Source organism: Trematomus bernacchii, unplaced genomic scaffold, assembly GCF_902827165.1.
Source record: "Trematomus bernacchii unplaced genomic scaffold, fTreBer1.1, whole genome shotgun sequence".
Taxonomy (NCBI): Eukaryota; Metazoa; Chordata; class Actinopteri; order Perciformes; family Nototheniidae; genus Trematomus; species Trematomus bernacchii.
Window position 1 is genome coordinate 101,421 of NW_022987635.1, and position 16,448 is coordinate 117,868.

At 42.6% G+C, this 16,448-nt stretch overlaps 1 protein-coding gene across 1 annotated transcript in view; it reads left to right on the plus strand.

Annotated features, from left to right (window-relative positions):
- LOC117484688 (plexin-C1-like) overlaps positions 1–16,448 on the plus strand; it is a 33,688-nt gene that overhangs the window by 13,698 nt on the left and 3,542 nt on the right. Inside the window, 14 exon segments of the mRNA XM_034133108.1 lie at positions 2,999–3,158; positions 3,451–3,624; positions 5,622–5,789; positions 5,905–6,004; positions 6,214–6,315; positions 7,338–7,441; positions 7,517–7,558; positions 7,643–7,767; positions 8,357–8,555; positions 9,030–9,176; positions 11,875–11,898; positions 11,900–12,044; positions 13,204–13,304; positions 16,126–16,201. Of these exon segments, the coding sequence (XP_033988999.1) occupies positions 2,999–3,158; positions 3,451–3,624; positions 5,622–5,789; positions 5,905–6,004; positions 6,214–6,315; positions 7,338–7,441; positions 7,517–7,558; positions 7,643–7,767; positions 8,357–8,555; positions 9,030–9,176; positions 11,875–11,898; positions 11,900–12,044; positions 13,204–13,304; positions 16,126–16,201 (1,667 nt within the window).

The following is a 16,448-nucleotide window of genomic DNA, read 5'->3' on the forward strand; positions in this document are numbered from 1 at the left end:
TCTGCTTTTTGTGGTGTTCCATCTCCTGTAGAGTGTTCTTTAGGTTTTTGTGCATGTGAATGGTCAGCACAGGCTAAAATCCCTGTGTTCCCTCCAGAGGGAGTTTATCCCTCTTTAAGAATATCGGTTGTCACTTATCCAGTGAGTGTGCACAGCTTTTCAATGCGCTACTTTATTTGTTCTGATCATTGTGACACAAGTTCCTGGATGCTATACAGTATGTATTTTGGCATGTTAGCTGTAAGGCCTAATAATGTTTTACATGACCTCCCAACCATTCTTCTTTGATGGCAACAATTATTTAGTGGGAATGCTGATACAGCATTCCAACTATATGTTATGCTACGGACAAAAAGTTTATTATTATTATTCCGCCGACTTATTTTGGCCCTCTTCTCCTCCCACATTCAACATCGCAGAAACTCCGTTCAAACATCAAAACGTTCAGCTCGGTCGGGAATCGCAGGCTATTACTTTTCTCATTCATAACTTTCATAATTCCAGAGATACATCCCATAATTCATCACATTTTTAACCATTGAAGTCAATGGAGATATTCTTCAGACTTCAACAAATCTTCATGCGACTTCAACTGCTAACTGTTCATTCATACTTTCACTCAGAAACCTCATTCCAACTTTAAAATGTTACACATCTTTCTGACATTATTCGTATTAGACAACTTTTAAATCTGATTCTTACTTTTAGAGATATTAAACATTGTTCAGACCTTGTTAAAGAGGTTTTCTTCAGATTTTAACATTAACTAGAGTGCGTGATGTCACAGCTAGAGTGGAGCAAATCTTGAAATTTGCCTTCATATATATTTTTTAAACTGCCATAATTCCCAAACCCTACATTCCTGAGACATAATTTTTCATGACAAACGTAGGAAAACATCTCGTAGCTTGAAAAATGACAAATAATTAAGCAAAATAATTAAACAAAATGCCTCTTGAGGGCATGAAGTGACAAAAACGTTCAACATGTCTCCATTAAAACCCATTGTAATTTCAGGCTGATATTTCCTCACAGCAGCAGCCGCACACCTTTAGTTAAACTGCCAAAAAGGCCACATTATTTACCCGAAAGTACACAAAAATTACACTTCAGATGCTCAACTTCCTTGACATGCTTCACGTTTGGAAATTTCACAGATATCTGTTATCGTTCTTCCACAAAACGTTCACATGTAAGAGGTTTATCTCTCATTCAGAACAATGCAAACCTTTGATCTCTTCATAGCTCGTTAGCTCAACTATAAACACCTGTGTAATGGAACACGATGATGTCATCACTCCAACTGACAGCAGTCAGTTCTTCTCTCTCTCTCTCTCTCTCTCTCTCTCTCTCTCTCTCTCTCTCTCTCTCTCTCTCTCTCTCTCTCTCTCTTTTATTTAATGTATTTGGGTCTACAACAGATCATACAAATGTTTGTGTCAGTAAATGTGTACTAACTAAATGTGTACTAACAGAGTGTTTGTGAAAATAACGGGGACAGAGCTGGCTGCTGTCAGGCGACAGCTGTGCGGCGTCATCACAAACGGACGTCGCTTCACGTGACGCTCCGGAGGAAAGGACGTCCCATTGCTCTTAAAACTAATTTCCCTGCTTCTCGTGGTTTCCTTGCGTCTCTCCATGCTTCCCTGGTGGGAGGGACTAAACGCAGGGAAACGACGCAAGTGAGGGACGCAAGGATTCCATTTAATCGACCTGAGATGCAGCCACAGACACACACTCTCTCTCTCTCTCTCTCACACACAATGTTCCAAACGGCCCAAAACTTCACAGGTTTGGTAACGATGCAGCCATCAACGCATCTAAGCGTAGTATGGGGTGTCATCAAATGCCGTTGCCATGGCGACAGACCACTCGCCATGAAACACGATGTCGCTGTAAGTCCAATGGACACGGTCCAATCATCCCCCAATCTTCACTTGTATATCACCGGTCCATGCCTCAACAGCTCTACGCGAAATGTGAAATCTCACCATATGCCGTTTCCATGGAAACGAATCCCTCGCCATAAAACACGATGTCCCTTTAACTCCTATGAAAATGTTAAAAAAGTGCTCAAAATTCACATGTGTGCTAACAGTCCAGCCGTGAAGACATCTACGAGACAGTTTTGAGATTTCTTCAAATGCCGTTGCCATGGCAACACAATGCTCGCCATGAAACACGGTTTTCTCATAACTTCAGTGAAAATGCTTCAAACGGCCCAAAACTTCACAGGTTTGGTAACGATGCAGCCATCAACGCATCTAACCGTATTATGGGGTGTCATCAAATGCTGTTGCCATGGCGACAGACCACTCGCCATGAAGCACGATGTCGCTGTAAGTCCAATGGACACGGTCCGATCGTCCCCCAAACTTTGCTTGTATATCACCGGTCCAGCCCTCAACAGCTCTACGTCAATTATGGGGTTTCTTCAAATGCCGTTGCCATGGCAACACAATGCTCGCCATGAAACACGGTTTTCTCATAACTTCAGTGAAAATGCTCCAAACGGCCCAAAACTGCACAGGTTTGGTAACGATGCAGCCATCCACACATCTAAGCGTATTATGGGATGTCATCAAATGCTGTTGGCATGGCGACAGATCATTCACCATCAAGTTAGTTCAAAAGTTTGCAGTTCAAATATTCTGCTGCTTTTCCAAGCCTTTTTACTTTCTTTTCTTCTCTCATCACACATTCAAGCCCCCCAGTGTTCATGTATCATTTCAATCTAAATTCTTCACTTTCTTCTTACACATTACATTTCAGCATAGCAGTTTAGCATCAGATTTTCAGCATAAAGCATTCCCACTAGCAATTTCTTCAGGAATTGCATTCTCTAGTTATTCTCATTATTCTGTTGTTTGTTACCTTTATACTGTATAAAGTAGTCACAGGTGTGTGTCATATCACGCTCCATGGTAAGAAAACGCTTTCTCTGGTATTGAATGTGTATGTCCTCTTCTCTGATTGGTTGCTGCTCTGTGTCATGTAGTGGGAAGAGGAACATCACTCTCATGGGTTCCCACCTGGAGCTTGTGGAAGGGGTCATGCACTGCCGCTGCTTGGAAGGGGTCATGCACAGCCACTGCTTGGAAGGGGTCATGCACAGCCACTGCTTGCAGGAAGTCATACCCAGAAACAGCAACTATCAGGTGGGTCTCTTTACACCACACTATTCCAGTGTGTTGTTCTCTTACTTTATGTCATATCACATCATGTCATGCTGCTTTGCTCTGTCTCATTATACGTCATGCTATAATGTGTTATTTTTGTTACGCTACAGTATGTCTTGTTATGTTGTTGTTGTTTTACATTAACCAGTGTAACATTGTTTCATGTATAATGTTGTATTTCCTCGTTTCCCACTACATTTCTTTATTTACCATGTCAACATCATCACCATGTCATGTAATGCCATATACAGATGTTTTTAATTGTGTGCAGAATCTCACATATGAGTCCCCTGCAGCTGGAAAGGGGGTTTCTGCTGTCGAAGTGTTTCTGAAAGTAGCCAATAAGAGCTTGCCCTGCCACAAAACAATGAGCTACCATCCAGAGCCCGAGTTCATCAGCTTCACATCCACAGTGACAGGAGAAGATTTGCGCATCACCATACAGGTAACGCATATTTTTGTACATGCACAAACAAAGGACATGTTTACACAAAGGTCATTGTTTGTCTAATGTTTCCGCACTCGCCACATTACTGAAACTGCTCTACTCAAGGTCACAAATTACATTCTCCTCTCTGCTGACTCTGGTTCCTTCTCCATCCTCATCCTTCTTGACCTAACCGCCGCCTTCGACACCATTAACCACTCCATCCTTCAGTCCTTAATTGGCATAACCGGCACCGCCATCTCATGGCTCAAATCCTATCTCTCTGGCAGAAAACAATTCATTTCCATCAACAACTGCAAATCCCCCACCGGTGAGTCAGTCACTCACGGCGTCCCCCAGGGCTCTGTAACTGGTCCCCTACTTTTCATCATCTACATCCTCCCAGACAGATCCTCCGTCAACACCAACTCCGGTTCCACTGTTATGCCGACGACACCCAACTCTACCTCTCTAGAAAAACTATTTCTGCAACCACCCACTCACCAACTGCCTCACTGACATCAAAACATGGATGCAAAACAACTTTCTGAAACTAAACTGTGACAAATCTGAAAAAATCATGGACCAAACTCACTAACCTGCTCCATCCAGGACTTCTCTCTAAACATTGACGGCTACATCGTCAACCCCGCTCTCACTTTCCTCCCTCACGTCAACCAGGTCACAAAAACCGCCTTCTTCCACTTAAAGAACATTGCCCGCATCAGACCCTCCCTCTCATCCACCGCTGCTGAAACTCTGATCCATGCCTTCATTACATCCCGACTGGATTACTGCAACAGCATCCTCTATGGTTCACCTGCATACATCCTCAATAAACTACAATATGTCCAAGACTCCGCTGCCCATATGTTCACCTCCACCCGACGCTCCGACCACATCTCCCATATCCTCCAGGGCCTCCAGTGGCTCCCCATCAAACACCGGATTGACTTCAAAATATTACCTCTCACCAGAGTTGGGTGTAACGCGTACAAAGTAACGCGTTACTGTAATAATATTACTTTTGTCGGTAACGGAGTAATGTAACGCGTTACTTTTATAATTCAGTAATCACACTACAGTTACTAACATTGCCCGACACGCGTTACTTCGTTACTTTTATAAAATCAGTAATCACACTACAGTTAGCCTACTAACATAAATAATTACTAGATTCTCCCTTTGACAGACAAGAGGGATTTCCGCCGCAGGTTTTTATTTACGTAACATTTGCGCGACTTGCAGTGCATAAACATGGCTGAGACAGCGATAACTTTCGAGGGGTGGAGCGGTATGCCCATTATTTTGAGTTCGTCCGAAGAAAAACACGCAAAAACAGCAAAACAGCAAACACGCAAAGTTATATGATTAGGCCCTCTGTGTCGCGAGCGTCGACGGACGGACGGGGGTGCTAGTGGAGCATTTGCGCTTCAGATGAGGCTCCCTCCGCAAAATGAAGCACCCTCTGCAGTCTGCGTGATCTGCCTGCAGGGAGCGACGGCCCAGCGAGTAAAGTAACGAGTAAAGTAACGCGTTACTTTATGTAGAGAGTAACGAAGTAAAGTAATATATTACTTTTTTTTAAAGTAATATGTAATAAATGTACTTTCTGCCTCTCACCTACAAAACCATCAACAACCTTGCCCCCCCCCTTTACCTCTCTGGCCTCATCCAACCACACACCCCTACCCGTCGCCTCAGGTCTGCTGACACTAACCTACTACAGCCCATCAGGACCAAGCTCTGGACCTGGGATGACAGGGCCTTTGCTGCAGCCCCCCCCTCCCTCTGGAACTCCCTTCCCAGTCACTCACATCGAAAGGCCAACACTCTTGAATCCTTCAAAAAATCTCTCCCCCCCCATTTTACTCCGCACTTGGATTAGGACTACTGTTTAGTTCTTGGTTTTTCTTTGTACTGTTTCTGGTCTGATTTGAGGTAAATTGTCTTTGAGCATTAGGAAAAGCGCTATAAAAATCCAATGTATTATTATTATAATGTTGTCATTTCAGAAAAAGGCAGACGGACTGGCGATGAGGGAAGCAGAGTTGTCTGTGTATGGTGTTCAGGAAGGAAACACTTACCCCTGTGTAATGAAGGACAAAGAGACCAGTAATGAGATTGACTTCCTCATCTGTGAGATTGAAAGGACACCCTTTACTAAATTTCAGAAGTTAATGGTAAATCTTGTAACACCAAGCCACAATAGAGAAATAAAATGTTAGTTTTATTGAAAAAAGTAAACATGTAATACTGCTCTCGAGAATTCCTTTCAAATATGTTTTTTTTCTGCAGATAAAATATGGGGACAGGACAGTAACCCTGAACGCCAGATCTTCAATCCATCTGTACCCGGTGCTGCTTGTCCTTCTGCTGATACCCTGCATTTGTGTTGGTAAGTATAGGGTGTTATGATTTACCCACTTCCAGCTTCAGGTCGAACTGAACTGGAAAATAAACTTTTTTAATTTGATGCCTCTGCACCAGAGGCATTTTGTGTCCGTGGTGGCCCCTCTGTCTGTCTCATTTTTTGCGAACACGATATCTCAGGATCACCCGAAAGAGAATATCTTCAAATTGTACACAAACGTCTCTGTCTTTCAGTGGTGGTGATCATCTACCGAAATCAACAGAAGAAGCTTACTGCTAAGATGAACAGGCGTATGGAAGACCTGGAGCTGGACATCAGGAATGACATTAGACAAGGTCAGTAGCAAACATCATGGCATCTGTTGTTTAACGTAGATGAGGAAAAACCAGGTGCTTCAGATACTCACATTTTAAAAGCAGTGTGGGGGAGTGTTGTTCGCAAAAAGCTTGTGAAATATAAAGATATCTCTTGTTGTGCCGCATCGATATTGATATTGTAACTTGTAACCTTTTTTTAAGCTCTATCCAGTCGAACAATATGATAGATAAACCGGTGGAGGACTTTTCTAACTTTTCATTTCGCATAAGGTCAAGATTGGTGATTTGTATTCAATTATTTGCTTTATGAACAAATACCTATATAATACTAATCAATACCACATCTGGCTCAGCTGTGTTTGGTTTTTGTTCGCATGCCATCACTAAGACTAAGATGGTGAACGTGGTTTTGGATGTTGAAACTGTATCTGATCGTACCTGATAAGCAGTGGCGAACCGTGACTTTTATACCTAGGCCCTCTGACCCCAGTATTTTAAATACAATTAAATCAAGTTATTTTGGTAAAACATTTTTTTTTTATTGTTTTCAAATATTATTATTTAGAATATCTTAGGCCCTCAGAGAGCTCGCCACTGCTGATAAGTGACTCAACCTTATCAGACTCTGGCTCTTGTGTTTAACAACTTCAATAGACACACGCACATGCAGTTCCCTTTTCTTTAGGTATTGTTGGTTCAGAGAGGGCCTTTATCAGTTGAAAGGGGGAGAAAGAGAGGAGGACATTGCCTGGTTGTTCGGCCGGCTCTGGATTTGAACCGGTTTACTCGGCAGCGGTTTACGTATATGGGCCATGCAGTTCCTCTTTATGATGTGAAATGCCCTTGTTCCTTTTTTCTAATCTAAAACCAGAAGGCCTCATTTCTGTTGGTAATGAAGTGTGAGATCAGTTAGTGAGCAGCTCCTGTTTTCTTTTCCTCTTTTTATTTTTGACCTGTCTAATGCTTTAATCTGGCATCAAAGAGAAATATGAATAATGTCTAACACACACATGTCTGATTCTCTGAACCGTCCTCCTCAGGTTTTGTGGATCTGCAGACAGAGAAGGCTGACCTGATGGAAAATGTCGGAGCGATTCCTTTCTTGGACTACAAGCACTTTGCCTCCAGAATCTTCTTTCCTGAGGTACATTGTAAAATGTGAAACATTAAACATAATACGATCTCTGGCAGATTTCCAATGCTATGTTTTGTTATTCAGGATGACTCTCTGATGAGGCTGTGTATCAAAGACATTGGGCAGGTAAGGTTTACCACCAGCTGTTGATGATGTCAGCACCATGTGTAGCTCTTTCAGTGATGGGTTGTTGTGTCTGACCTGAATCAGGATGTTGTAAAGGTCCAACTTGACGATTGTTGCCAAGGCTTGTCCAGGCTGCTCCAGGATCAGCTCTTCCTCACATCCATGGTGCACGCTCTGGAGGAGCAGAAGAGCTTCACCATCAAAGACAAGTCAGTGTTAAACTGGGCCTGTGATATTCAGTATCAGCCCATCAGATGACTAACTGTTTTAGGTCTAAAGATGTCTTTAGTCCATTAGTACCTTTTTCATGCTGAATGACTTCTTACCCAGAACCCTTTCATGAGCATCCTGCCTGTCGCAGTCTCTTCACTTTTATCCTTCTGATGATTCATGGTTTTCTTGTCAGTTGGTCAGTCATGACAGCTGGGTCTATAAAATACAAATAAACTCATGGTGATGCTTTTTTTTTGCTTGCTTGTTCACCCAACAGTCCAGAACCCTTAGATCCAGCCAATCATAGGAGCTGAGAGCAGATAGTGCTTGTACCAAAAAGTACATTGGTTTTGAAAATAGTTGCCGGTTGCTGTCTGACTAATTGATACGTTGATGAATTGTTGAGAATGCTAGACTTTTTTTTCTCTTCCATATTGTCCTTCTTAATCTTTAACCAGTTTGTCAATGCTATTATCCTGTTGCATAATCATTTTATTTTCTCTTTGCTTCATATCCTCTGCATTCACATCCTGTATGCTGTCCCGTTCTACGTTGGTCTCCTCACCTCTATATATTATTTTTCAGATGTGCTTTGGCGTCATTGCTAACCGTAGCGCTCCACCATAACTTGTCGTACCTGACGGAGGTGATGGAGGCTCTGCTGAAGGCGCTGACGCAGCAGAACAGCAACGCTCAGCCCAAACTCCTGCTGCGGCGCACCGAGTCCACCGTGGAGAAGCTGCTGACCAACTGGATGTCCATCTGCCTTTATGGCTTCCTCCGGGTGAGCTGCTGTCACCTCTTCTGTTCCATAAAACTCTGGCTGGATACACTTTTCATGCCGAATAAAAGTTGTCCTTGTCCTTTAAATGTGATGCAGCAAAGCATGTCTGTCCTGTGATGGACCTTTGATTATTCAGATATTGGTTTCCAGGCCTTTACTACATATGTATAAAGTTGAGTTTTATATTGATCTGGGTCTACAGTTACATCTAGGATTAACTTGCCATGCATCAACATACCTTTCTGGTGCATAGGTGAGAGTGGGGTAAGATGAGACATGTTTTACTTATGTTGTCCTCTAGGCAAGGAAAAACAAGATTGAAGACAACAAATAACCTATACTTCAGGTTGTCTTCAATCAATCAAATGAAAATAATGCATCTATCACAGAGGGCCATGAAAATATGACTTCTAAGTGGTCTTGTGGCAGAAAGAGATAGTGAGGCCCACTCACTTCCTGTTTCTGACTGTGCAGGAGAGCGTTGGCCAGCACTTGTACCTGATGGCGAGCGCCGTCACACAGCAGACCGCTAAAGGCCCCGTGGACTGTGTGACCGAGAAGGCTCTGTACACACTGAGCGAGGACTGGCTGCTGTGGCAGGCTCAGGACTTCAGCTGCCTGGTACACACACACACACACACACACACACACACACACACACACACACACACACACACACACACACACACACACACACACACACACACACACACACACACACACCCACACACACACACACACACACACACACACACACACACACACACACACACACACACACACACACACACACACTAAGTAGAACTACCAAATGAGGTGTGTCACAGGTTGAGTCAGTTGGGCTGTTACATGTGGAAGTGATCATTAACACTTTCCAAATCTTATTTCTTTTGTAGTCTTTAATGTGGTACGTAGTCTACAAACTGCACCTACTTAATGCCATGTCTAATGATGAAGTACAAACACATGATTTTACATTTCAGAATTGTGGGTAACATGCTCCTATGCTCATGATTAGAAATCATCCTTAGCGGGGGTTGTTCCGCTGACAGTGTTGAGTCAGTGCGCTGCGGCTGGTGCTAAACCACTTCCCCCTCCATATGATTTCAGGCCCTTTGGAACATGCAGTGTACAGCTTTAAATGTTTGACTTTGCTGTATTTATTGCTTTTATTACAACATATGTTGCACAACAGAGAAGTTTTGAAATAGTTCAAAAAACACACTTGCAAAACATAAATACACATGTCAGATGATTTTATTGCAAAAAATCTAAATGTGTGGAAATGAATTCAGGTTATTCACCTTCAGACATGTCAAGCAGAGTTCAAACAGCTCTGGACTTCTGTTCATCTCTCTATGTGCTGCTGTAAGACATAAGGCTGGAAATGAGGGTGAAAGGTGTGTTATGAATGGTGACAAGACACTAACTAGTAGAAAGGCATGGGTTGGTCAACAGCCTATTGGTATATTAACCATAAGATGTCTTTTACTGAACAAATGTCACATGACACACCAATATAGGATAGCCAGTTTGTTATTCAAAAAATGACAGTTTTAGTAGTAGTAGTGGACGAACAATCTTAAAAGGCTTTAGAAAATAGGAAAAACAATAGTTAATAAGAGGACATTCCATATGTCTTTTCTTCACTTTAATGCACTATTTCTGAAGAGGAGTAAACTAAAACACATGCCATTTCAGGCTTTGACAGAAGGGGTTAAAGGAAGCAGCTCACAGTCAGACTCATGAAAAAACATCTGACTCAAAGAAGTGAAGTGTCTCAGCATTTCTAAGATTAAACTGAAATGACCTCTCAAACGTTCTGAACAACCTTCCTCTGAGCTCCTCACAGCCGGAGAGAAGCTCCTGACACCGGCAGGCGGCGGTCATTTAGTCTCAGTTATTTGATGATTTAGGTAAAAGAATAGAATTTAAGTGATGAAATACAACCACAAGAAAAATAATCACCTTACACTGAGACAAGAAGACAACAGGATTTAAGTTGTTAAGTTGTTGTTAAAATGAAACAATGTGCAGGTCAGTGCATCGAGTTCAATGCATGTCAGGCACACACTGAACCAACTGAAACCTTGACTTAAAGGTTAGTTGAAAGCAATAATATTAAGTTGAACAAATGTTTTTTATTTTAACTAAATAGTATTTCTTTCAACTAACCTAACATAATTATGTGTAATCTGTTGATATAATACGTGTAATAAAAATCAACGTTTCAGTTGTTTCAGTGCAGCCTAGCTGTGCTAACAAACATGTAAGGGATGGACACATAATGTAGTTATAAAGCATGTAATATTATTGAAACTGAGAGAGCAGAAATGTACGATTGAGTAGCTTAGCATGACTTGGCATGTTCAGAAACCTGAGAACTCTACTTCAGCAAAACCTGTGCATGCTTTCCCCCATATTGTAACTGTTACTCCCGACTGTATTGTCTTTAAGAGACTTCAGTCTCAGTCTAAAGCTAGAGTAAGGATACTGCTATCAGTAGCACCGTGTTATGTGAGCTTGCCGCTAACAGAAGCTAACTAATGCTACTAAGTTAGGCAGAAATCAATCAATTAATCAATTTTATCAATTTTAAAATCATCAAAAATATTGAAAAATTACACCAAATCAGTGTATTAAATAGTATCAACCTATAAATAAATATATAAAACAATTAATGAGACTTAAAAACGCCATAATTAATAATAATGTTCTAATCCCTTAAACACTCAAAACGTGAACATTTGAATATCCGCTTCACCAATACACAATATGTTTCACAAATGTCTCCCACTAAAGATCCCCTGTTTCCTCCCCGCCAAAATAAGACAGAACTGCGTATCTGTGAGTCTCTAAGAGTTAATGTTGTTTTCGCACATTCAATGTACATTTGCAGGAGTCAACACACCAACACTGATGGGTTATCTTCTAATGTAACACTACACTGTTCCATCCTCAGCACTTTGTGTGTGTGTGTGTGTGTGTGTGTGTGTGTGTGTGTGTGTGTGTGTGTGTGTGTGTGTGTGTGTGTGTGTGTGTGTGTGTGTGTGTGTGTGTGTGTGTGTGTGTGTGTGTGTGTGTGTGTGTGTGTGTGTGTGTGTGTGTGTGTGTGTGTGTGCGCGTGCGCGTGTGCGTGTGCCCCCCCCCACTGCAGCCGCTCCCCCCACAGCAGCCACTTTATCTGATCTTATAAACCACCATCTCACTTACTACTCACTTCCAACCATTGAATGGTGTGTGCATTACATGCAAAACTGCCGAAAGGAAATAAGATGCTGTCCGATGACACATTAACTGTGAAATCCCTGCTGTTCAGAGGCTGAAGGTGCTGTTCGCAGTGGGGGGGGGACGGAGAGCTCAGCGAGCCTCTGGAGGTCGGCGCTCTCAGCTGTGACTCGGTGGAGCAGGTCAAAGAGAAGATCCTCAACACCTTCAAGGCCAAGTTTGGGTTCCCCTACAACACCCCCCTCAGGGACATCCATATTGGTGAGTGACAGACCGGCTTCTCAACCCTTTATATATTTTAAGAACCAACAAAGAACTGATCCCACTAACATCCTTGTCTCTATGGATGAAGCCTGATATTTATAATTCCTCTGTGCCAATGAGCGCCGTTGTTGTCCAAAATGGTGAAATACATCAGTGGGTCACACTGTTGCACTATGGGACATTTCCTTCAAAAAGAGGAATACTTTCTCCTGTTTGGAAAACGCGCTTTCACACCGGAGTACTTTTCCCAGGAATAGTTCCGATAGTTCTTTGGATTTTGCGCTCACACCAAAAAGATCTGGAACTAGAACCTAGTTTTTGCGAACCTTTTCACCCCCAGATAGTCCCAGCTAGAGAGCAGGGACTTTCCTGGGGAGAAAAAGGTTCCAATTTCTGATTGGCTGGGCGAATTGCAAACCACGCCCCGTAAAACTCTGAAAAGTTTTGTGAAGCCGCCATTTTTATTTGCTCGCATTAGCATTATTAGCATTAGCCCAGCGCACCAACAGAGAGAGACTAACTTATGGCAACACAAAAGAAAACATGGGAGCGGTGGAGTGATGAGGAGGTGTCGGCGCTTCTGGCGATTTACTCGGAAGGCTTCTACTGAAGCCAGTCGGACTGGCCCAGTCCCCAACTCCGGGGGACTCCGGGACTTCGGGTGGTGGTATACGCCGTGAAGTTGTTTGCGGCCTGCCAGTAAACCCAAAGCAGAAGAAGAAGAAGTGACGTCAGCGGCTTCATTTGCGTAATCCTCCCTCAGGGACTTATTTCGGTGTGAACGCGATCTACTAGGACAGTTCCGGGACTAAAGAGTTCGGCGGGACTAAGTACTGGGAACTAAGTACAGCAAAGTACTTGGTGTGAAAGCGGCTTTTAACTAAGAACTATAAAAAGAGGCCTTTTAGATAAATTACTGAGCTGCTGATAAAATCAAACTATAGATTATTGACTCATTTTCTGACTTTTTAAAGGTAACTCTAAAATCTAAAATACATATTTAGCTTACTGACCTGTAGTGTTATAAATATATCTAGATTGTTTTGGTGTATGTCTCAATTCTTTGGAATGAAGTAGTGCCCAAAGGGACTCACATTTGTGGTGAGCTACTTTTCACACTGTGTGTAACCATAACCTGCTTCCCTTTTCCTACCAGAGTATGAACGGGATGGGTTATTTTTTCCTCTGGAGGAGGTGGATGCGAGCTCTGAGGTCATTGGGGAGGTGACCATGCTGAACACACTCAGGCACTACAAGGTGAGGACAGGGGGAGGGGTGGAGAGGGGGCAGAGCACACTCAGGCGTTGTTCCTCAGACCCCATTTAAACGGGAGCGCAAACAGACCGAATTCGTTATCAAAAAAGTATTCCGTTCACACGCATTCGGCTCATTTAACGTGTCCGTTCACACGAGACCACTGGAAACGCTGTAGTATGCCGTGCCTGTAAGTGGCGCTGTACTTCCGCACGAGACCACTCGAAAGCGCTGGAGACGCTGTAGTACATATGCCGGGCCTGTAAGTGGCGCTGAACTTCTGCCACAAAATACACCAAAAGCAGCGAAGAAGACCCCCGAGCATGGTTGCCATGGTTGCCCTTCTGTTTAAGCCCCGCGGTGGATTTAGCAACATGTAGTTCATGTAATTCTCCATGTCCACTTGTTGCTGATGGTTGTGGTAGAGGAGCTGTAGATTTTGCACTAACATCTGTAGCATGGTCAGTAGCTACTGACAGTAGCTACTGACCATGCTACAGCAGTGAGCAGCGGAGGCGGGGCTATGGCTTCATCGTTATCAGGAAATGATCGTATAGGGCGTACACACTGAGCCGTTTGGCCCCCCAGAGCGTTCCGTTTGCAGATCTATCTACCTTGGGACCCGTTATCGTTTGCAGGGTCCGTTTCCGTGGTTCCGTGGCGGCCTCGTGTAAACACCGCCTCAGACTAATCCCATTGAGGGGGGGCAGTGTTTATCAGCTGGACCAGCTCCTCTCTCAAAGACACTAATGTCGCTGTTCCTGCTTCCTCCTTCAGGACAGGAGCATACAGGTATTTTCTGTGGTGCGCAATGGCTTGACAAAAACTGGATTTAAAATGTAAATAACAAACCCCTCATTGCAAAGCCCACCCTCCATAATTAAACATTGACAGCTTGAATCTTCACATGCTGGAACACCTGAAAAGTCTCCAGAAGAAGTGGTTTAAAGAAACAAACAAAAAGGTGACGCAGCACATTTCCATACAGAAACGTCTCTGCTGAATGCAACCTGTTATCCATATTTATTTATCAAGTGATTTCACAAGTGCTCAAAGACGCTTTTTGATTGGCGACTGCAATCCAAAGGCTTCTTGGAGCACTTCTTAATTTGCTGTTAAGACTCATCATTTTCTGTAGCAACAACAGAATAGAGATGGACCGACTGAATGTACTGCATGTTATTGAAAGCAGAGGGGAAGTTTCTCCATTACTTAAATCTAACAGGAAGAGAGCATTTGATATAAAAGAGGAGAAGTACTGGAGGGAAGAGTGGTTCCTAATGGCTTCATAATGGGACTATGGAGGCGTGTTGTGCTCGATGTGTCTCTTCTGTCAGAGAACCGTCACAGATGGACTTCAGCATGAGATCATTTACAGTCAGGCAGACAATAGAACAGAGGTGTCGCTCTCTGGGGAAATCCTTGTTACATCTAATTCTGAGAAAATAATGTTTTAATTAAATTACAATAGAGCAAAAGTCAAATGAAAATATTTTCCTAAGTTTAGTCTAGGTGTAGTGATGGACTCTGACCTGAGTTTCAACAGTCACATTACAATTATTAAGTCTGCATACTATCACCTAAAGAACATATCTAGGATTAAAAGACTAATGTCACAGCAGGATCTGGTAAAACTTGTCCATGTTTTTTTTTTGCGACTACTGTAATGGTGTCTTCACAGGTCTCACAAAAAAATCTATTAGAAAGCTGCAGCTGATTCTTACTAACACTAAGAAAGTGGATCACATCACTCCTGTTCTGAAGTCCTTACACTGGCTTCCTGTGTGTCAAAGAATAGATTTTAAAGTACTGCTGCTGGTTTATAAAGCACTGAATGGTTTAGGACCAATTTATATTAACGAGCTCCTGTAAAACTATGAACCATCCAGGAGTCTCAGGTCTTCTGGGACGGGTCTGCTTTCTGTTCCCAGAGTCAGAACTAAACATGGAGAAGCAGCGTTTAGCTAGTATGCCCCGACTATCTGGAACAAACTCCCATAATCCTGCAGGTCAGCTGCAACTGTTAATACTTTTAAATCCAGACTAAAAACGTATCTTTTTGCCGCTGCATTTGAGTGAGCTGTTCATATCCACACTGCAGTATGGCTTTTATTCATGTATTCTATATCTGTTGTGTTTATTTGATTATCTTTGCTTTGTAATGCCTGTTTTTAAATGCCATTTTATAATGTGTTTCTGCTGTATTTATTCTTTAAGGTCTTTTATTTAAATTTGCATAGCACTTTGAATTGCCATGTGCTGAAAGGTGCTATATAAATAAACTTGCCTTGCCTTGCCTAAGTTCCAGAAAAGCAGATGTCTCTCTGCTTCTCATCGCAAACATATCCATAAGGGATGGGCACGCATTCTGTGCAAGGCACCTGGGCGACACACAGTATCAGGGGGTTTCTAAGGCTGACTGGTTTCTTGTTACCAACACACACACACACACACACACACACACACACACACACACACACACACACACACACACACACACACACACACACACACACACACACACACACACACACACACACACACACACACACACACACACACACACACACACACACACACACACACACACACACACAATAAAACCAAACAGTGAAATGTGAAAACGACAGCGTGGATGATGTACATTCATGCTTTCATTTGAACTTTTAAAACATATTTCTAGCCATTTCATCATGCAATTATTTGTTCTCATCTCATGCTGTTATAGTCACTTCACAGACTATTTCCCTTTTTTACAAGATGATGCATGAACATTTAACATGTTGCTATTTATGAACCTGTGTGTGTCGGTGTGCTCCTGAAGGTTCCTGATAGAGCGACAGTTAAAGTTCTTTCCAGGAAAACTCATCCTCCTCTGAGCCCGCAGGGAAGTCTAAAGGGTAAGAGCTGACACTTCAAACTGTTTGTGAAGCGAATGCTCTTTTCCTTCACTAGTCAGCTGTGAAAGTGAATACCTCTCTCATGACGTCCACTCTCAGAGGTGACACTGGATAGCACATTTTAGACCTAGTAGAATTGAGCATTTGAAATCCCAAGTTCTCACCTCAATGTGTTAAAAAACAGATATTTCCTTTCGAAATGCTTAGGCGAAATAAATGAAGCTTATGAGTAATTGTTGCTACAGCA